This window comes from Apis laboriosa, unplaced genomic scaffold (assembly GCF_014066325.1).
Source record: "Apis laboriosa isolate Shangri-la unplaced genomic scaffold, ASM1406632v1 scaffold28_cov147, whole genome shotgun sequence".
In the NCBI taxonomy this organism is placed as follows: domain Eukaryota; kingdom Metazoa; phylum Arthropoda; class Insecta; order Hymenoptera; family Apidae; genus Apis; species Apis laboriosa.
Genome location: NW_025222687.1, coordinates 1,223,433 through 1,246,103, shown reverse-complemented (window position 1 = coordinate 1,246,103; position 22,671 = coordinate 1,223,433). Strand labels below are relative to the sequence as shown.

Sequence of the window (22,671 nt, the reverse complement as noted above, 5' to 3'; positions counted from 1 at the left end):
CCAAATTATTAATTGCCATTTGTCTCGATTACTTTTCATCGATCGAGCACTGTGACGCACGCACCTGCACGCCATTGCGTATATACATTGTATACACGACGATATGTATATAGTTGGCGGATGCGTGCAGGTGCGCCTAGACGCGCCTAGACGATCGAGCAACGATATCATCATCGAGAACAGGGCTTCGTACGACGACCTTCGACGATATTCGCGAATCTTGCTCGCGATCGAAAACCGTCTCGTGGGAAAAATTCGTTTCGAAGATTGCTGCTTGCGCGCGGTTTTTGCATCCGCTTTTTGCTGAGCAAAAAAAAAAAAAAAAAAAAGAATAAAAAAAGCAGTTACGTTATAAAATTAAAACGCTGCCGCACTTCTTCAGGAAAAGCTGTAGATTTATTTTTAATGAACCTGTGGTATGCTAATCGACGCACAGAGAATGGATATACGTTGATCAGAAAAAAAAAAAAAAAGATTAAAAACTGGATTAGAAATGTATTCCCACGTGGCCCGAACGACAGATAATATTCGTTGAATATTAATCCAATCTTAATTAAATATGCCTCGATCAGATGCTGAGATAAGAAGGAATAAATAATTGATGACTTTTCTCTCTCTCTCTCTCTCTCTCTCTCTCTCTCTCTCTCTCTCTCTCTCTCTCTCTGTCCATTACAACATTATTTCTTTTTTTCTTCCAGAAGACAATCGTCACGTTCAATAACTAGAATATCACCGATTGGAATGGAAAATATGGCCCCGTTCGAAGGAAATTGGAAGGATTTCCTTGGACAAAGCCTGTCGAAAGCCCGTGTCCCTGGTGCGTTCGAACGATAATCCGCAAAATCGTGTTGCTCGAATCGGTTGGCTGAATCGCGTCGCCACAGTTTCACGCGTATTTTTGCCGGCGACACGCAGCATTGCTCGAAGCCTGAATATTAGGCAATCTAACGCGTCCAAGGCTAGCCGAGCCTTGAGCCGCCTTTCCAAGTGTTTCACTTTAACCCTTCCCCTCGATCGCCGCAACGTTTGATTAGAATCTCCGATCCTCCACCGTTTGTCCACCGTTTCTCCTCTTCTCCCAAATTAAACCTTCGTTCGACGATTCTCTGAACCTTGAAAAAAATTCGATGGATTATTTATTCTTCCCTCCTATTCTGCCTTCTATCTCGCACTTTTTCTTTTTTTTTTTTTTTTTTCGTCGATCTGCGAACGAGAGAATCGATAATTATAAAGAAGAGCGATCGATCGTCATCGAGTCCCTTTGTCTCGTTCGAAACGATTACGGTTGTTGCGCGTGGTGGTGGAGGGGAGGGGGAAACAATCGAGAGCCATCTCTCGAGCGAAGCCGCGAGCAGCGAGTAAAGCAACGAGGGGTGAGGCGACCGGTCGGTTGTCCTTAATCGGACAGGGAAAAACTGGTCGAGGAGGAGAACCGGATGGACAAACTCCGGGATAATGCGAATCGACGTTTTGTCACCCGATATATCGAGCGATCCTTTCTTTTTTCATTCAGAAGAGAAGAAATTGCGTCTATATGCGTGTAAATTGCGATGATGATGATGATTATGATGATGATGATGATGATGCTCGCTTCATGATTCACAGTGATGTGACTCACGATTTTGATTTCGAGGGATGGGCGTGGAAAAGAGGAGCGACGTGGAAAATAAGAGAGAATTATACGTAGGTAGGTATTTAAAAATGTATATACATTGAACTTGACTCTTTGAAATTAATTTTGAAGTTTTTAATTTGTCTCCAAGGTAAAAGTATTGGTAATTGATGGATCGCCGCCCTTGAAGTATTGAAATTTAATTTGTATTTTTCACGGGGATTGGAACGTACATACACACACACACACACATACACACATATATATACACACACTTGTTGCACCGTGACGCTGATCGTATCATTGATCGGCAAAGTTGAAGTTTCTTTTTTTTTTTTTCTTTCTTCTTCTTTTTTTCAAAATCAAGCAACAGTGACAAATTCCTCGTGACCAATTTTTGAGTCGGGAGACAAAACTATTTATTTTCTTTTTATCGTGTCTTCTGGAAGGTCGTTTCAGCGTTTTTTTTTTTCTTCTTTCTTTTTTAAAAAAGAGAGAAAAAAAAAAGCTTTTATCTGTTTCCGCCGTATAGTAAAATGCAATTTCAACGCGTTATTGCAGTTAGTACTATAATTTTTAATACAAGGCCAAAGAAAATTGCCGTTTAAAAGTAATAACCGTGATAAAATCAGTGATAAAATTAGATTCTGAATTTAGAAGGATCAATGGAAAATTCCCGTATGGCGTTTCTAGCTTTTTAAAAAATATGACGAAGAAGTGAAATTATCGGTTGGGAATTTTTCCACTTTAAAAAATTCAAATAGAATGCGCGAAATAGAACGCAATTTACAAATTCGACTTATTATTCTTGTATACGAATATTAAGAGTATTTTGTTAAAATGTTGTTACAATGTGGAGCCTGTGTATAATTGGATGTGACTCAATCCAAGAATAAATTATATCGCATAATTGGAACAGGTTATTACGATAGATAGATTTAAATCGATCGTTTTCTTCGAATAAAACGAATGATATTTTTTTTTTTTCGAACGATCCAGCTCCTCGTTTCCTAAGAAAGGAAATTTATTTTTAACTTACTTTTAACTTATATAAAGATATTATCAGATATCATTTAAAAAAAAAAAAAAAAAAAAAAAAAGAAAGAAAAAAACGCGTCAAATCTCAATATATATAATAAACTTCCCAAAGATTCGAATATCCTTTGAAAAGGATATATATTCAAGCATCTTTCATACACAGATAAATATTTCTCAACGAATGTTGAAAACACGAGGCACAAAAGAATCGGGAAGAATTATTCGAAAAAACGTCCGTTTAAATAATATTTCAAGATGAAGGATCGCGGAATCCTCCTCGTAATAAACGTCGTTTCTCGAACGAGCGTGGAATCGCAAAAAAAGCGAAGCGCATGTCTGCTCGACGAAACAATCGGTAATTAGTTTCTTGCACGATTTCCATCCATTTTTTTTTCCTTCTTCTTCTTTTTTCTTTTTCCACGACGAGTGTCGACAATTCGTTTCCCTCTACCACTCGTACCACGAGGACGAATGTGTCCCGTGCTCGAATTATGTAAGGTGGCACTTTCGTCGGCCGCCTCTTATGTCAGTTGGTTAGACTTTTAACGTCGTGTCCGTGCACTAATGCGTCGATTACATGCACCTATGTATGATGTATGTATGTATGTATGTATGTATGTATGTATGTATGTATGTATGTATGTATGTATATATGTATGTATGTATGTGTTTCTTTTTTCTTTCCCCTTTCTTCTCTCGCCTCTTTTTCTCTCTTTCTCTGTTTCTCTTTCTCGGAGCGAGAGCTTCATTATGGCCGACGATGGTAACCTTGTCATCGCGACGAATGGTAAAAAACGGAAATTAGGTAACGAGGAAAGGAAACTTTTCTATACTTCGTTACTATTCGGTTTCGCGGAAAAGAGAGAGAAAGAGAGAGAGAGAAAAAGAAAATACAAAAAAGTTACTTCGTATTTATTGCTTCGTATTTCCGTTCTCTGCCGAGTAACCGCATATTTTTCTGCAACGTTGTTTTCGTTTTTCTATACTTCTTTCTAGTTTCTTTTACTTCTTCTTCTTCTTCTTCTTTTTCTTTCCATCTGGAAATGATATTTGCCCTCAAGCTTCTTGGTGGCATGATCGCATCGATAATATGACGATTCGAGCGAGAGCGTTGTGTATACATATTATATATATTATTGGAACGCGTTTACTTTCGAATAATTAAATTTTGAACGAGCTACATAATTGAAAACTGATAGCGAGCAAAATTGTTTCGGGCATCGATGTGAACGCAAAGTGAAATTCATTTTCACTTTGTTGCAAAGTTTAACTTCTTCGTACAATACGAAGAAATTCTATCATCTACATTTCACGTTTGTTCCACAATAATGATATTTGTAAGAACGAAAAATATATAAATTTGGAAGATTTGACGAGATTGCGCAACATTTACGATAACAATGGTTAGAAATTATTCAACTGGTGTACAAGACCAGTAAAGTAATCAATTGTTACATAGAAAGTTTTCTTCGTCTACAATAGTGGTTAATAATCTATTACGATTTATTAACTCAAAGAGAAAGTTTCGAGATATCGCAATACCAATGATCCATAGTGAATGGCGTAACTAGTAGTGGAGGAGGGTGGGGAGGACACTTAGGGCTTTCACCCTGCCAAATATTCGTGAGACGTTTTTGGTAACGATAACCTCGACATAAAAATCGGTTATAATAATTCGTAAGATTATTTTCGAACCGAAACGTTTTCTTTTTCCTACGTGTATACACGTTTTTTCACGTTTTTATTCGAGTTACGTTCTTAAAATTTGCAACGAGTTTGCCTCTTCTTTTTAACTTCTTTTTTACTTTACCGAGTCGAAATATAACGTATATGAATAAAAGTTTGGTTTCGTTCAGAATTTAAATTTGGAAAAAATACCAACAGACGCTAACAAAAAAATTTTAGCGACTTTTTTCTCATTTATCGCGAATAAATCATCTATTGGATTCAAAAAAACGTTACGTCGTTACGGTATCACTGTATTATCATGAAAAAGGAAATTACTTAGAAACGAGAGAAAAAGAAAAAAGGAAAAAAAGAAATTCGTATTTAACGACCCAATTTCTTCTCCAACTCGGAGCAATGAATTTCGCAACGCCGGTAAACAGAGATAGTCGATAATTTAGAAATCTATAGAGTTAACTGTCCTTGACTCGCGCCCTTACGCGAATATTAATCGCGTAACTATCCATGTTTAGACTCGAAAAATGGATATTTTCTTTTTATTAACTCGTTACGAACAACGTAAACAATCAGCTTAGTGGGTTAAGAAAAATTCCAAATATTTATCAAAAATTTACAATCGATGATAAATCGTACTTACGTACGTATATTCCTCTTCTAAAAATAATCAAAAAAAAAATCGTGAGTGAGCAAAGGTTTCAGTTCTTATTGCGCACGTGATCGATATATACACGCGCACGCGCATGCGCATGAGCGGAGGAGTGAGAACGCGTGCCCACACGAATCGAAATCGGATTTTCAGGCATACAACATCGTCACACGCTGGGCTTACGCTCCGTAACAATGCCCCAACTTTCTCCGTCACTTTCATTTTCGTTGGTCGGTTGCCTCTCGCTCTCTCTCTCTCTCTCTCTCGCTCTCTCTCTCGCTTCGATTAGGAAATAGTGCGTGCCCCTCCACGCTTTGCCCTCCTCCTCCTTCTCTTTTCTCGCGTCTTTTTCTCTTTCTCTCCCTCCCCCACGCTCGACCACGCTCCCCCACTCCTCGTCCTCCTCTTTCGGGGCCTTCGCACCGTTTCCGGTCGGCTCCCGCGATTTTAGAAAGGGTCTCTCTCCTACAGCAGCTCAATGTGTACGAGGTGTACCTTTACCACGCTCTTTGGAGAGCGGGCATGGTCGAGTTCGACTCGATGCATTGCTGCTTCGATTTTTTGGTTAAAAATTATCTTCTCGAAACTGTGTAATAGAAATATTTTTAGATTTGTAGATTTGGTAATTATTCGTGAAAAGTTTTTAAGGTTAGGATCGAAACTTGTTGCGACGATGAATTTTTATTTAACTTTGATTCGAGATGAAATTAATGTAAAAAGAGATTGAGAAAAATTTAATAAATATCGGTTTAGGTTAGTAAATTTTTTTTTTTTCAATAAACAAAGTCAATTGAAACATTTTATTGAAGTATTAAAAAAAAAAAAAAAAAAATTATCGGGATATGAGGATAATTATCATCTTAAGTATATTTATTAATAAGTTTTTCTTCTTTCGATGGATGTCCAATGGAAAGTTATTATTGGATAAAATGATGGAAAAGAAATTTTTTTTTTAACACGTATATTTCATTCTCCGTTGAAAAATAAATCGCCGTAAATCGTCGTAGGAAATAATAGAATCTGCACAAATCAACTCACTCGGCGCACCACTTATTATTCGCTAGAGATTATTATTTACAGATGATTGGAACTGTCTCGTGAGATGAGGTGGTTGTCTTTGGTTGCGTTAGGTGGGGGGAGGGGGGGGAAGGCGGATACCGCCGATTTCCTCTTCGAGTACCTCTCTTCGAGTGCAAGTAAGAGGGAGAAAAGAGGTGGCGTGGAGACGCGAAGCTTTTTTCTTTCCTTTTTTTTCCTCCTCCTCTTCTTCTTCTTCTTCTTCTTCTTCCTCTTCTAAATACGGCGAGATAGCGAAAAAAAGTGTGCAGCGCTGGCCTACCCTGTTCCTCCTCATTAATGAAACGAAGGCGGGCGGGGGGAGGGGAGAATAAGACATCGAAGAGGATCCCTTATCTCTATGATTAATCTCGGTGAATTATACACATCTGTATTATAAAGTCGACGACGATTTCGTTTGGGAAATGAAACTCGACTTCAGGATGAATAAACGTCGTATATAATGAATAGTTTAGCGGGAGAGATAATTATTTTAAATAGTGGGTTAAATATTAATTAGTGGTTAGTTGAAATATGCTCGTGAGCCGTATATAGCTACACATTTACCGTGAAATGATCGTAGATTTTTAGCATTTTTATAAATGCTAAAGAAAAGGTGGAGGTGTGTATAAGTTGAAAACTGGAGAGAGAAAGAGAGAGAGAGAGAGTGGGAGAGAGTGAAAGAGAAAGAGTGCGATAAAGTTATTAATGGTCGTAGTCAGGAACATGCGACATTTACACATCGAATACATTTAAAAAACGTGTGTGTTTTACGTCATCTCGCGTCTTTTCAGGGATTTTTCGCCGCTGTTTCTTTTTTTTTTTTTTTTTAAATTCAACAACTTTCTTCTCTTCTCCGAAATGCGGCGAATCTTCCTTCTTGCTCGAGTCGACTTTTATATAGATCGAAAGCAAAACGTTATATATATATATATGTATATGTATATATAAATTATGTCAAAGTTGTACAACATCAAAGTTGTACAAAAAAAGTAATCGATAGTTTAAAAATACGCTTTTCTAGTAAGCTCGATAACGAGATTAACGTATCATTATAAAAATCAATCGAGACTAGAGAAAGAGACTAGAAGTGTGTCCACGAAGTGTTCTCTTCTCGAGTCGGCCGTACATATCCAAATAAATATGTAATTTAAATAACACGACTAGTATCGTGTTAGCATCTTTACAATTCACCGTTTAAAATTCACTATGTACATCTCTTATCTTACTTAATATTAATTAAATAACATCCTTCTTGACACTTCCACCGTACCATGTACACTTATACATCGCGTGTCAAATGGCTGGAACCATAGAAGATGGTTCACAAAAATGTCGAGTGGTTGGCCACTCGAGGAGGATATACGATAAAAGTGAAAATCCGAGCTTAATTCGGAGACGCGAGACGTCTGGTGGTGGATATTGCGATGAAGTGACTTGCTTGCGCGATGTGGTATTAAATAGATACATAAATACTAAGTTACAAGTTCGATTACCGCCCATTTACGCAACGGTGTGTACGCATCGACAAGTGTGTCCTTTTTCTTCTTCTCCCCCGTCGTTGTTCGCTTTTCTTTACGTTTCGCCGTCTGTCGTCGCTTAAACGCAACGAACGCAGAGAGCGCGATCTGGTGGACGAATATCGATTCTTCGTAAAAATGATGGAGGACTTCGTGAAATTGGACGCGAAACGACGCGAACAACAAAAAGTTTCAAAAGGTTAAGAGAGTGTGTTTGATTAACAATTTGTTTGAAATTCCTTCTTTGCTTAACGACGATACATTGTTCCACATTTGCTCGCGCTCTTATAAATTCACAATGCGAAAGTGTTTTTCCTTTCCCATTTACCTTCGTCGTATTGATGCCACGCGTATTGTGTTTCAGAGACGAGTGTGAAAATATAATACGAGAGCAGAGGTAGAGGGAACTGTACGAGAATCGAAGAAATATCATTCATCTCTCATCTTCGAAATTGTAGAAATGTTGAAACTTCCTCTCGCTGGACAATCATCTCGTCAACAACGGCGCGCATAAACATAACCTCGAAACTGTGTTACTGTGTTAATAACGTTGGTCACTGCAATTTTTCCATCGAACAAGTCTCATTAAATTTTTGCCCAAAATACATTCGCGATATCGATTCCTTTTTTCTAATTTCATGTTTAATAATTAATCTTAGGGAATAATCCAGAGAATTTTATGTGACATTCTCTATGTCTCTTTAGGAGATTTTTTTTTTCGTTTCGATGATTCCTCGAGAATAATTTCTCGTGGAACAGCAAGGAGGCGAGCCATTTTCGCCACTGTTCGCCTTCTCCCCTCTCGCTTCGTACTTTCCCCTTTTTCGAACTTAATGCATTATTTATAAAATGGTTGCAAGCAAATATTTTTTCCAGGTTAACGCCACCTATATACACCGGTGTATAACACACACTGTAGATAACCGCATAGATAATTTCACTCCGCGAACCTGCCTAATGCTCTAACGCTCTGCTCGAGAATTTTTCTTATTCTCAATATATATACATAAAAAGTATATTCTTACGTAACATAATATCGTGATCTCTTACACCATCGATCGATATCCCGAATGTACTTTTGCAAAACAGATATTCGAGAGAAAAAAGAACGCGAAAAACTTTGTTTCCTTTTTTCCCTCTTCTTTTTCTTCTTCTTTTCGCATTGGACTGGAATTACCGATCAAATAACGCGTTCTAATAAATGTACAATGTAAAAATATTGACGCGAACTTCAAAAGTCTAGAAAAATATTCGTCCCCTTTGCCTCAAAATTTTTCGAAAGATCGAAAAAAACACTTTCTTCGATTGCGGACAAAATTCTTTTTTTTTTTTTTTTTTTTTTTGATTGTTGCGCTCGTAGAATCGAATCCGAAGTTCGAAAAGTAAAAGCGATCATCGCGTAAAGTGAGATTTCCTTTACGAAGAGATGGAACGATATATGCATATTTAGAAGAGAGAGAGAGAAAGAAGCGAAGAAGTTTCGAGAATAAAGTTCGCGTGCGCGCATGCCATGCAACAAGCATAGTTCATTCAACGTCGCTGTGAAAGACTGTGCGCGCCGCGCGGCACCGGTTGCAGGTTCACAGGTGCCCTCGTACGCGTTCTACCGCGTTTTCTATCCGCTTCGGCGGATGTTTCGTCGCGTGTTTCGCGGGAAAGAAAACAAAAACAAATAAACAAACAAACAAAAAAAAAGGAATATCGTGCGCTTCAAGTTTCTTTTTTTTTTTTTTTCTTTTTTTTTTTAACTGCTATGGACGGATATATTACATACACGCTCGTCGATGTTTTTTCATCAGGGGAAGGGAGGGGAGGGTCGCGATTCTATCTATCTATCTATCTATCTATCTATATCTACACACGTTGTCCACCAGCGAATCATTTTTAAATCCGCGTGGAATTGCGCGCGTGTTTTTCGAAAAGGAAAAAGAAAGAAAGAAAAAAAAAAAAAAAAAAAAAGAAAGGAAATTTCGAAAACGAAATGCGCGGCAACAAGGGAATAGCAATCGAGTACCACTTAATAATAATAATAACCGTCGCTTGACAATCGATAATCGCAAATGGGCAGTGATTTTCAATTCCATCTCTTTTCCACTTCTCTTTTTTTTTTTTTTTTTTAAACCCGTACCACCACCATTTGGACGTACGTGTTTTCATCATCATACTTTCAAAGATTTGTCGCGTTTCATCGAGTCTCTTTTTTCTTCTCTTTCTTCCTTTCTTTGAGAATCGAGAAAGACTCGAGATTTAACGCGACTCTGTGTATGTGTGTGTATGTGTGTAGCGCAGTTTCGAAGGAACTGTTGGGAGCAACACGAGTCTCGAATTATATTCTTTAAACGAAACCGCCGAGGGCGTCGTGAAAGTCTTGAAGATAGGCGAGGAGTTGAGGCATGGTCGGCCGATCCCTGGACAGGCCTAACCAACAGACGGCCATCACGGCGAAGAATTCGTCGGGGCAGGGCCTCGGTTGGGCCAGTCGGTAACCGTCCCGGAGACACGCCATCATTTCGAACGGGTCAACCTCGACGTACGGTTGCTGGCCCATCGTCGCCAATTCCCACAGGAACACACCGAACGACCACTGGAACGGAAAAGAATAAGATGAAGAGAGAGGGAGAACGTGGAAGAATTTGTCGTTGGTCGGTAAAAGTGAATCATCATTTGTGTCATTTACATTCGGTATCATACGTTTAAACCGTTCGTTATCGGATACAAAGTTAAAAATGTTATTGCGAGTGGTTTTTTTAAATGTGTGAACAATTTTCGAAATTCTCGAAGTGTATATGTAATAAGCAATAATTGTTGATACAACGATGTGTTCTTTTCTTTTTTTTTTTTTTTNTTTTTTTTTTTTTTTTTTTTATCTTCGGCGATTAATTTCGAATTGGTTGGATTATTCGATTCGAGCAAAATATTAATCAAACAAGATGAATGAATTTCAGCCAAATATTTAGCTTGAAACAATGCTGGAAGCAATTCCTTTCCAAGTTCTTTTGTAATTAATATTCATTAACTCTATTCATATTTATGACATGTGGCTTTTTTCAATTTTAAGTTTCCTCGATAACGTCTACCATATCTTCGACAATGTCACTTGAAAATGATAATTTGTTGCAAGTAACTATATACTTTGTATTCTATGTATCAGTTCGATAATATTGCAACAGAAATTGCATTATGCATGCATTTTTAATGAGGCGTATGTATTATTAATAAGTAAATTAACTAACTGTTCGGTACATCTTTTGATTTAAATAATTTTTTTTTTGTACTTTGGAATAATTTTTTTTCCACTATATATAAGTATTGTAAACATTATTACACGTATATGTATAAATCTTGTATATTTAAATCCAAAGCAAAAAAGAAAAAAAAAAGAGTAATTATATCTCGTACTATAATTACATTTAATGCTAATAATATACGATTATTTTTAGGAATAATTTAAATATCTTGAGATTATGGCAATGCTTCATGATACGCACCACGTCTGTCGCAGTGCTGTACTGATTGTGCTGGAGGGTCTCCAAGGCCATCCAACGAATGGGTCTGTTCTCGTTATCACCGAGACAATGGTAGTCCTGAGGGAAGAGATCTCGCGCCAAAGCTGTATCGGCTAATCGGACACGAAGACTGCTTGGCTCGATCAGACAATTTCTGGCAGCGATATCCCTGAAAAGTATATACGCTCGATTACACACAGAGCGTTCCAATTTCCTTCTTGTATCTCGTATAAACACGATCTATTTGAAGATTCGTTTTTTTTTCTTTTTTTATTTTTAAGTGGTTTTTCTTTGCATAACGTTTTACTCGTGTGACACGAATAATGGTATTTGACTATCTACTGTCACTTAGTCATCTCTGCGTGAAAACAAATCGGTTAAAAACACGCTAATCGACTCTCGACGAGTGGTCGAACGCAAAAAGTAGTAGAGATGCGATCACACCTGTGCAGGAGGCCACGACCATGCAAGAATGCCCCTGCTCTGGCAACCTGTGCACCAACGTGCACCAAATCCCTTGTGCCGGGATGGTGGTTTCCGTCGGTAAGGTAGAGCTTCAGATTCAACTCGCCTGGCGTGCTCGTGTACGCCAATAAAGGGCAAGAACTGTCCAGGCATGCGGCAGCGAGCGAAGCTATGTTCGAGTGCACCAATCCTGCCAATTGCGATCCCTCGACCACCAGCAAAGAGGCTTGATAAGCCGATGCCACTTCTAAAATTGTTAATTTCTCCATTACTCATTTCGATTCGATTTTGAATTTCGAAAGTGGGAGAGAATTCGCGAATAAAAAAGTTTTCACGAGTGTGTAACCGGCTGTAGGTACGCACGATTCTCTACCTTATCGCGCGTTGCTAACGCAGACTATCGTCGCGAAAATTCGAACAAGAATACGAACAAGAATAGTATATAACGAGGAATTTATTTTTTCACCACGCGAATCGGAAATAAAAATCTAGATATAAATTATTGTAACGCATCAATACCTGTGACGGTCTTTATGATGACTTCTTGCTCCCTTCCGGCCAATTCCAACGTGCCTTTGTAGACCCGACCGAAGGTGCCCTCCTGCACGAGATTGCGACAGTAGAGGGCAGACCTCGACACGGCGAGTGCCCTCGCCTTCTCGCAAGGATCGGTCGACTGCAAATTAACAGGCATCCGAGAGTATTAAATCTGATACCGACGACGAGCAGACAGCAAAGAGATTCTTAAACAATTTCCACCCTTTCCCCTCACTTTGACACCCTCAGTCTGCATAATTTATCACGAAAGAAAATCCCATCCGTGGAGAACTCGTTAAAAAAGCATTTGTCGCCTGTAACAAGACGCGAAAAAGGTGTCTCCGAAGGACGATGTGAAGAAGAGGGGAGGGAAAAGGAGGGAAGAAGACAACCCTTGCTACACCACCGCGCTTTTATACCCTCGTGTTGCGTGTCATCGTTATATCGTCGTTTCCATCGTACTCCAGCCGCACTCCCCTTTGTTCCACGACGATTTTCCACCGGGTCCCCGCGTTGCGTAGGAGGAGCAGGGGGCGGGGAGCAAACAGGAGGAGGGGAGGCCGGTTATTCATTAATTTCAATTTTCCGCAGTTTTGCCTCCGGCCCCTCCCATCCCATTTGCACGCGTCTACGCGTGCAACGGCCTCTTTGTGTGTACGTGTTTCAGCGTGGTAGTGGTGGGAAAAGGAGAAAGGAAGAGGCTCGATGCTTCGAGAAGCATTAGCGCGACGCGTGCAAATTATTACCGGACACGACCACGTGTGTACGAATCTGTAAATGGGAGGGGGGAGAGTAAATAACTAAATAAGTAAGAACCTCTCTATCCTGATGGGATAGAGGAAGAAGCCTCTTGTTTTACTGAAATAATTCGAAAGAAAAAGGCGATTCCTTTTTACTAAATAATCTTTTTGTTATTTCAGTTTCCATTACCAATTTCCAATTGTTCCTCTCCACGTCTCCCTTCCATTTTTTTTCCGTTAATGAAAATGCGACGAGACGATGAGACGAAGATGAGAGATTTAAATAATAATCGTATGAAAAGAAACGGCGGCGGAATTTCGACGGGCGGAGAATAAGCTTATAAATATAAATAGTGGAACGTGCTTTGTTCAACTGCGATAATCGCAGCGGCGCGAGAGCGGCCACTAAAGAGAGAGAGAGAGAGAGAGAGAGAGAGAGAAAGAGAAAGAGAGGGAAGTGCAATAATTTCGTTATTATGGAGAGCAAAAGCGGATGCTTCCATCGTTGCTTTACGCCGTTGGTTTAAACCGGCGATAACCGGACCACGCTTCTACTACTTTTAATTATAATGTTTGCAACCAGTAACAGGGTTTCCTCTCTCCGCCGAAGTGAATTACGAGCAAACGCCGTGGCACTATAAAAATAAAAATAAGGAGGACAGGGGAGGGAGGTAATCGCGTTATCAAACGCTTTGCTTTATCCGCCTGCGTTACAACGATGATCGCATTTTGATGGTAAATTTTTTTTTTTTTTCTAATATGGTATTTTAACGAACAGATTATTATTATTATTATTCGTACTGTTCAATCGCAGAGTTTGAGAGGAAAAATAACCGCGAATACGAACCGCTACAAATATTATTCCTCCCCCCCCTCGATCGTTTGCGATTTATTATCATTTGTTTCGCGCTTGGCCACGTTCCGATTGATTTCGATGATATTGCTTATGCATCATGCGAATTAATTGCATCACCGAATCGAAGATACGAAGCTTTACTTTTCGTTAAAATTGGAAGGGGAAAATAAAAGAAAAAAAAAAAAAAAGAAGAGACAAGGTATACGATCTTTTTCCTTTTATTTATTTATTCTATCTGTTCTTGTACCGAATCTAGACTGACAAATCGCTTTTTTTTTTTTTTATACAATCACAATCGAGTCGCTATTGATTTAACAGCGCGCCACTGGCGAACTTTTTGCCGGATACACGCAATGCATCAATTCGATTTATTTATCGAGAGAGTTTCTCTCTCTCGTCAAACGTCGCTCGTCCCGTTTGTCCACCCCTCCCCCTCCCCCCTCTCTCTCCCCTCCTCCACAGTTTTCGGCAGCCCACTTGCCTTCATTTTTTTTTTTTTTCGAGAGAAGGCCATTCCACGCCACGTCGNTTTTTTTTTTTTTTTTTTTTTTCGGTCCAAGTGAAACTTTTCAACTTGAAGTCGGATAATTAATTAACAATATCCGCCCTTCCTTCCGATAATTTAATAATTCCGTCGATTCGATTTAAAAGCGAAGCAAAGGGATTAATTAATAACGGAAGGATCGGATTGTACGATCCGAGAATTTTTTTTTCTTTTTTTTTTTTTTAAAGAACCGCCACCTTTCACGATCTTTTATCCCCCTTACCTACCTTGTTCACCATTTTTATCCGAGAAGAACAGAGAAGAAGGGAAGGGGAAAAATGAAAAGGAGAAAGAAAAACTTTGAAAACTTTTACCACACTTTTTTCTTTCAATCTCAAGTTCGACCATTGTATTTTTAACCAAAAGGTAAAAGGAATCTATCTATCTATCCCCCCCTCCGCTCTCCCCTCTAGCTTCATGAATACACGAACTATTTAAATAATTCAATGCTTCGAAAAGGAGGAGGGGGGGGGGGGGAAGAGGGAAGTGCACGACTTTTCTCCGCTCTGCTTTTTAACCAGAATAAAAATAAAGCGGGAGGAAGGGAGGAAAATCGTCTAAAATACCAATACACCATCTCTTCAAGTCGTCGATTCAGCAGGAGCGTACAAAAAAAGAATTTGCAATTAAAAATACACACGGAGGATTAAATAGCTGCACGACCATACATACATATATATATATATATATATATATATATATATATATTCGTTAAAAAGTTGCCATCTGATTGGTCGAGAGACTGGTGTGGCGGGCCACTGGTGTTATCTCGCTCGCCGGGAAGGAGGGGGGTAGGATATATATATATATAATAGGACCGGTTGTTCCTTTTCGAGTTTATCGGGAAAATCGGGGAGAGAGGGGGAGAAGGAGACGCATATGTTCCACAGAGGACTCTGGAGTCTCTCTCAGGTAGACAGGAGCAGTAATGGCTTCTTCTTCGGCGATGGGTGGGATCTCAAGCGTATCGTTTTACAAGAGGGATAAGACGTTGCCGGATTACATGACTGGGCGAGTTTTGAGAAGAGAGGGCGCGAACGAGATCGTTGCGCACACGGTTAAAGGATAACCGTGTTTCCCATCCTCTTAACGTTGGTGTGTGCACACACCTCCTGTGTATTACACGTGTATATTTCGCGCGCCTCCTCGGGTGGTTTTACTCTTGGATCTTAGCGATGGGATCGAGAGCAGTGGAACAAGTGACACAAGTTCGATTATTCGAAATGATGAGTTTTGTAATAATTATTTCTTCATTGGAGACTAATTAATTTTTTAAAATCATCCGAATTATTTATATACATATATATATATATTTTTTTAAAATTGGAATTTTAGTCATTCTCGTCGATTGATTAATTAAATTTTCTGTCTACATACGAAATATATAAATTGAAATCGAATTTTTTTTTTTTTTAATATCAACTTCAATTAAATTCATTTCAATCTATATATGTGATTTATCTTATTTATTTATTTCTTCGTTTACCGATGAATTCTACTCCCATTACTTGGAATAACATTTTTATCAATTTTTATTCCATAAATGTAATATTAATAAATTTATGTGTACAATACGAACGAAAATTCAAAATTCAAATTCATTGAGTAGCGAAAAACTTCTTCAGGATCTTACGATCACCTTTCTTATACAATGCTTACGAAGAATTCTTTGAGTTTATCGAAGTGGTTCCACGTTTCGCGACGTACTCGAACCCATCGCTATCTACACGCGTTTCTATAAAGTCTCTCTCTCTCTCTCTCGTGTCGGTGCAACAAAGTTGGTGGCGCGTTTCAGACGAGGAGGAGGAGGAGGAGGAAGCGGGTTGAGGCATATACGCGTATATACCCGGTAAATTGATCCAAGATCAAAGCCGAAACAATCACAGGAGGAGGAGACCCACTTCCAACTTCTCTCTCTCTTTCTCTCTTCCACCACTCACAAGGGTTCCTTGGCAAGAGGAAGGAAGAAGGTAACCGCGTGTGTAACCTTTTTCGCCCAACCCCTCTTTCTCTCTCCTCCTCTTTGAATAGCGAAGAGCACAGGTGGTAGTACCCCACTTTCTTTTTCCCCGGGAAATTAATGTAAAACGCTCGTTTCGCGGGCGGAAAGTGCCCCTCTAGACTTTGTTACGCGAATCGAGCGATGCCTCGCTGCTCTTTCTAAACTCCATTGCATATTTATTCGACATTTGCGCGATCTCTGTATCCCCCTCCCCTCCTTTTTTCTCTCTCTCTCTCTTTCCTTGTACGTATTTCTCTTTTTTATCTTCTTTCTCCTCTCCCTCGTTTTAAACGAAAGAGAGAGAGATTCGATTTCGAGATTCAGATTTTTACAGATATACGTGAGAATTATGATACAACGGTTGTAAGAGTATTAGAAAGCTTGTAAGTTGATATTAAATTTTTAAATACGAAATAATTTTCGAAATAATTTTACAATACGATTCTTATTCTTTCTTTTTCAGGTTTTCTTTTTATTTATAATTTTTTCTGTGCAATTCCCGTTATAAGAAATTTTGGAAGGGTACGATGAGATATACGAAATATGCTGCTCGATCGGCGTCAAACAATCTTTCGATGAGTCGATCGAGAGGGGATCTTCTTTACCGAGCAACAAAAGGCGCATCGCCCATTCCTCTCCTTCGATTTACCCCGGTTCCCATTGAAATTCGAATTCTGTGCAAAGATCACAAAGAGATCGCTGGGATCGCGTTCCTCGACGCGAAAAGAACGAGAAAGGAAAGCGAGTGAGCTCGCTTCGACGACCGCCATCCAAATTGTAAATTGTCGACTCTCTCTCCGCTTTATTAATTATTCACCCGAGCATCGATCAACGTTTTACGCAATTATATTACTCGGTCGTAATATCCCCTTTGTAACAGGTACGGAGGATTCGAATTTGCGTTTCAAATCGAAAGAATAATATTAAAGTTACTATCTCGTTTGATCGTGGGGTATATATATAGGAAGAAGCAGGAAATTTGATAATTTAAATTAATAATACTTTTTTTTCAATATTCTTTCTTTCTTGTTTTCGTAGCTTTAAAATAGTTAATATGGCAGATTGGAAAATGTTAACCAGTATTAAAAAAGAACAAGTATTAAAGAAAAAAGAACGAGATGGAGAATTTGATAATTCGTTAATAATATTTTTTTTTCATTTTTTCAAAAATAGGTAAAATTGGAAAATATTAACCAGTATTATCCATCACCTTATCCATCCAAAAAAAAATTCCTCTTCCAAAAGAAGAAAGAACGAAATGGAGAATTTGATAATTCGTTAATAATACTTTTTTTTTTTAATTCTTTTTTTTCTTTTACAGTTTTAAAATAGTTAATATAGCAAATTGGAAAATGCTAACCAGTATTAAAAAGGAACAAGTATTAAAGAAAAAAGAATGAAATGGGGAATTTGATAATTCGTTAATAATATTTTTTTTCTTTCACAGCTTCAAAAATAATTAAAATATTAACCAGTATTATCCATCGCTTTATCCATTCAAAAAAAAAATCTTTCTTCCTCTCAAAAAAAAAAAAAAAAAAAAAGAACGAAGAATATGATATATTCGTTAATAATACTTTCTTTTAATATTCCTTCCTTTTTCTTTCACAGCTTCAAGATTGGTAAATGTTAATAAGTATTATCCACCAGCTTATCCATCCAAAAAAAAAAAAAAAGAGAAAAGAAAAAAATGTATCCTTTCTCGCTTCTCGTATCGCAAATCAAGTGTACATAAGACGTTCCTCCATGAGCAAACCCTCCCGTCCAACCCTTCCCTTCCCTTCCCCAAAGAGGAGAGCATCTCTCCAAGGAGAACGTTCCAACAACAAGATTCCGAGAGGAGCGAAAGGGAGAAAGAACAGGAAGGGAAAAGGGATTTAACACGTGTACCAGTTTCCGGAGGCAAGCGTGAGGAAGGTTTGAAATAGAGTGAATAAAGAGGAGAGGAGGGGGAAGAGGGAGAGAGGAGGAGTTGTTGGCGGAAAACGGCCCTCGCTCCACCCTCCCCACGACCGCAAATTCGATCAAGTTTCGAGCGTATCTCTCTTTCCCTCTCTCTCTTTCTTTCGTCTTGCACGCGACGTGGACGAAGCTGAAAGAACTGAAAGAGAGGAGTAATCGTATCGTCTCTGTCTCGTGCGAAAGAACGGCGTGGTATTCGAAGAGAAAGAAAGAGAAGGAGAGAGAAGGAATGGACGAAGAGGGAAAATCCGATTCTCATTTACTTTCGACTTTGTTTCCACTCCTTGAACTTGTTTACGTTATTTCAGGCAACGTGTGTTACCGTTCAGTCGTGGTTGCGAGAGCTATTTTCTAATTTCGTGAGATATCGTGTATCGTGTGAATAATATACAAACCGATTAAAAGAAATGTGGAAAAAAGGGATTCAAATTTCAAAGACTATAATTAATTAAATTATCGTCAACTTAAAGAGAAACGAATTGGAAATTGATTTTAACTTGGTGCAACGAGGATTTCTCATTTACTTTCGATTTTGTTTCCATTCCTCAAACATGTTGAGTTATTTCTGGAAATGATATTGTTCAGTAGCTGAGCATTTTAATTTCGAGAGATATGTATATCATGTGAATAATATAGTACAATCTAATAATTGAAAAAAATTCGGATAAGAGATTCATATTTCAAAGACAACAATTCTATCAGCCATCAGTTTAAGAAGAAACATTCACGAGCTCGAAACTGATCTTGATTTAGTGCAACGAGTTCAGTACCTGCGAGAATATTTTGAAATATATATATATCTTGTGAATAATAATCCAATCAACAAATAGATTATGCAAAATTTAAAAAAATTTTGAAAAAAGGAATTCAAATTTCAAAGACAATACTTTATACCAGCCATCAGCTTAAAGAGAAATATTCACGTATAACATAATAAGGATTTCTCATTTAGTTTCGATTCTATTTCTTAAATCTGTTACGTTATTTCTTGGAACGATAATAATTAAAAAAAATCCGGAAAAAATTGGATTCAAGTTTAAAACACAACAATTCTACCGATTTTTCGAAAATGATCTCGACTCGAAATTCGACAATTTTATTTCCAGTCTCATCGCCGCTCGAAGTCAATATCATTCCCTTCGTGATCGCGATTTGAAACGAGTGATTAATTGCACGATACCTGGCTCAGATGCGTGACGTGGCTGGAGGCGTAGTAACTCGCCCTGGAGCCGCACGGCCTCGCGTAAAGCGGCTCCAGATCGGCGATGGTCGCATAGCTTCCGGAATTGGCGCTGCCGGGCCGTGGGTCGACCCTGACCAGGACGGAACTTCTCGCGAGGCCACCAGTTTCCGCCGCCGAATAGCTGCAGCAGGGCAGCGTTTTCCTGGAAGGGAAGATCGTGATCATTTCATTTTCGATATTCGAACGATTATTGGAATTGGAAAAAAAAAAAAAAAAAATTGGGGAATTTTCAGAAAATGAGAATAAGCGAAACCGGGTACGATGGGATGTTGAAGGAAGGAACTATTTAAAGAAGATTATAAAATCATGATATAAAACTTTCGTGTCTCCGTGAGATAACCAACCACTGTGAACTTATCTGGGAGAGAGGAATTTTAAGTGCCTTTCCTCGTACCAGAAATATTCAAATTAAGCCGTCTTATTACAATGCGCACCCCTTTCCTCGTAGAAATTACTTTAAAAAGATTTCTCTCATTTCTCGCATATATATATATATATATATATATATATATATATACACACACATATATATTATAAAGTAGATATAATCAATTACATATATATCGCAACAAAAAAATTTCAAATTTCTTCGTAATCATCGATGGCCGCCGAGCCAGAAAATCGTTCGTCGTTTCCACCCATGCGACGATACACATCCGCCACGATCGATTCTCGCGCCGTGTTAAATTACCGCTTGACCCGCGGGGCCAAAATTTTCAAAGGAGAGTGGTCGTGTTCCGTTCCCCTTTGCTAGATATCAGAGAGATGGCCGGCGAGGAGAACGGTGAAAACCAGCCGGCTAAAATTCTCCACACAGAAAAAGAGAGAGAAAGTGAATGTGAGAGAGAGAGAATTTACGGAGGTAGTAGCAGCGAGTAATTCCGATATTTCGGCTGGATTTATCGGCCGTTTTGAAGCGATGGTAAATGCACGATTCCACGGGAAAAAGTTGGACGAGAGGAGAAGAGAGGCGACCATTTCAAATATTGCGCTGTCCTTGGTTCCTTCCCTCCTCTTCCCTCCCTCGATTCTTTGTATTCGCTAGGAAGGAGGGGGGATCGGTTTACGTCCGTCGTCCCAACGGGTATATACTTTTTTATATACGCTTTCGCCTTCGTTCCGTTCGACCGTCGATAATTTGGCGCGATAATTTGGCGTGTAAGTACGCAATATGGGAGAGAGGGAGAAAGAGAGAGGGGAGAGGATGTTGTTCGTTGGTCGAATGGAGTTAAAGGAAAAAATTATCGCGTTTGTAACGGTCGAGTTTTTTGTCGTTGCAAAAGCGTTTAAACATCGATGATTAGTAGTTTATTTAATCGTTGCGCGTATATATTATTCGATACAATTATATTATTCGATACAATTATATTTTATATTATATTATATATTATATTATGGGAAATGATTACGATTTGGATGGATGGATCGGTTAAGCGAGTTTTGGTGATTATTGTGTTCGTTGTTCGGATCTGAAACTATTATATCCTTGAGAAAAATTCCGTGGAGAAGAAGCTTGAAAGTGTAAACGTCGAAGTGTATATTTTATAGGATAAATGTTGGCGAGAAAAAATTTCGAAAGATTTAAGAGTTATTATTACAAGACAATACAATTGGTTCATTTTGAGGTAAACATGAAAATATACATTTTAAGAATAAATAAGTAGAAAAATATTGATGTATTGTTGTAGATCTGAAACTATTTCCCATTTTAAGAGAAATTTCGCTTCGAAGAAATTTGAAAAGATTTAATAATCTGTGAAAAGACAATTGGTCGACTTTCACAGGGAAATTGGAACGTGGAAGTTTACGTTTCGAGAATAAATAAAGAAAAAATTCCACGAGAAGAAATTTCAAAAGATTTCAAAAGATTTAATAATCTGTGAAGAGACACAATTGGTTCACTTTGAGGGAAATTGGAACGTGGAATTGTACGTTTTAAGAATAAATAAATGAAAAAATGTTGATGCACAAGTATTGTGAAACTGTTTCCATTTTAAGAAAAATTCCGCGAGAAGAAATTTCTGTGAAAGGAATTTTAAGAAGAATTGAAACATGTGCGTTTTAAGAAAAATAAATATCTAATAAATAATAATAAATAAATAGAAATAAATAAGAAATAAATAAATAGAAAAAAATGTTGACGAGAATAAAATTTAAATAATCTATGAAAAATACAATTGGCCCACTTTGAAGTTTTTTACAATATGAAATTGTACGTTTCGTGAATAAGTAAATAGAAAAATTCCGTGAGGAGAAATTTCAACAAAAGATTTAATAACAATCTACGATTTGTTGCATTTTGATAAAAATTCAAACTGTATACCTTAAATAAACAAAAAGATATCGTAATAATTTATTTTTACAATAATGGCTGTTAGAATTAATATTCGTCTGGATCCAAAACTATTTCCATCTTGAGAAAAATTCCTCGAGGAGAAATTTCAAAACATTTAATAACAATCTATAATTTGCTCCACTTTGAGAAAAATTCGAGCTGTACGTTTTAAATACAACAAACAAGAAAATATCAACGTTTATCATTATCGCAGTTGTAATGGCTCTTGGAATTAATATTCGTCGTCTGGATCCAAAACTATTTCCATCTTGGGAAAAATTCCTCGAGGAAGAGGAGGAGGAGGAGGAGGAGGAGGAGGGAACTTCAAAAGATTTAATAACGGTAGCTAGAGAGGAGAGACAATTGGTCCACTTTGAGGGTGAATTGGAACGGTGGCGGACGCACAAAGGGCGCGCGCCCCCTCCTCCCCCAACTTTTCTACTCCCCTCTTCATTTTTCTATAATTTCATCGCGCAACGGATCGTGTAATCGAGCGAGTAATCGAAGATATTTAATCGATATCGTCCCCCCTCCTCCCTTTAAGCAGATCTTTCCACAAATTAAAGTACAAAGGCAACTCTCTGTCAATCAGGGAGTCGATAAGGATTTCGATCGAAGCGCGTGGCTCTATTTACGACGATGCATCGAGCCACCACACGCCTGCCATATTTCCGACAATGAAACTTATTTCATTTTCGTATCTAATTTTAACGCGCGGTACGGAATCTCCTCTTGCGCTGCGGAGTTATTACTATGCAAATTAGTATTAATTATAAAGCGACGAAAGGAAGAGGGACGAGACGAGACGAGACGAGACGAGACGAGACGCTCGAAATTTCGAGAAGTTTCTCTCTTCGAAGAAAGGAGAGAGAGAGGGAGGGAGAGGGAGGGAGAGAGAGAGAGGGAGAGGGAGGGAGGGGGAG

General features: G+C 38.4%; 1 protein-coding gene and 1 long non-coding RNA gene across 5 annotated transcripts in view; one reads left to right on the top strand and one right to left on the bottom strand.

The window, feature by feature from the left end:
* Nucleotides 1-5,973: 5,973 nt before the first annotated feature.
* On the top strand, nt 5,974-9,254 carry LOC122714251. Its single transcript, XR_006346605.1, has 2 exons — nt 5,974-7,757; nt 7,923-9,254. It is a non-coding gene; the product is annotated as an uncharacterized LOC122714251 (long non-coding RNA).
* A 65-nt stretch (nt 9,255-9,319) lies between these two features.
* Nucleotides 9,320-22,671, bottom strand: part of LOC122714237 (tyrosine-protein kinase Drl-like) — a 99,724-nt gene continuing 86,372 nt past the window's right edge. For 3 of the 4 annotated variants that reach the window (XM_043935421.1, XM_043935422.1, XM_043935420.1), the window contains 5 exons: nt 19,351-19,555; nt 12,049-12,205; nt 11,509-11,776; nt 11,047-11,233; nt 9,322-10,142 (listed from right to left, as the gene is read on the bottom strand). In XM_043935421.1, the coding sequence (XP_043791356.1) occupies nt 9,894-10,142; nt 11,047-11,233; nt 11,509-11,776; nt 12,049-12,205; nt 19,351-19,555 (1,066 nt within the window). In that variant the 3' untranslated portion in view covers nt 9,322-9,893. Of the gene's footprint in view, nt 10,143-11,046; nt 11,234-11,508; nt 11,777-12,048; nt 12,206-19,350; nt 19,556-22,671 lie in introns of all 4 variants that reach the window. The other variant, XM_043935419.1, reaches the window with a different exon arrangement.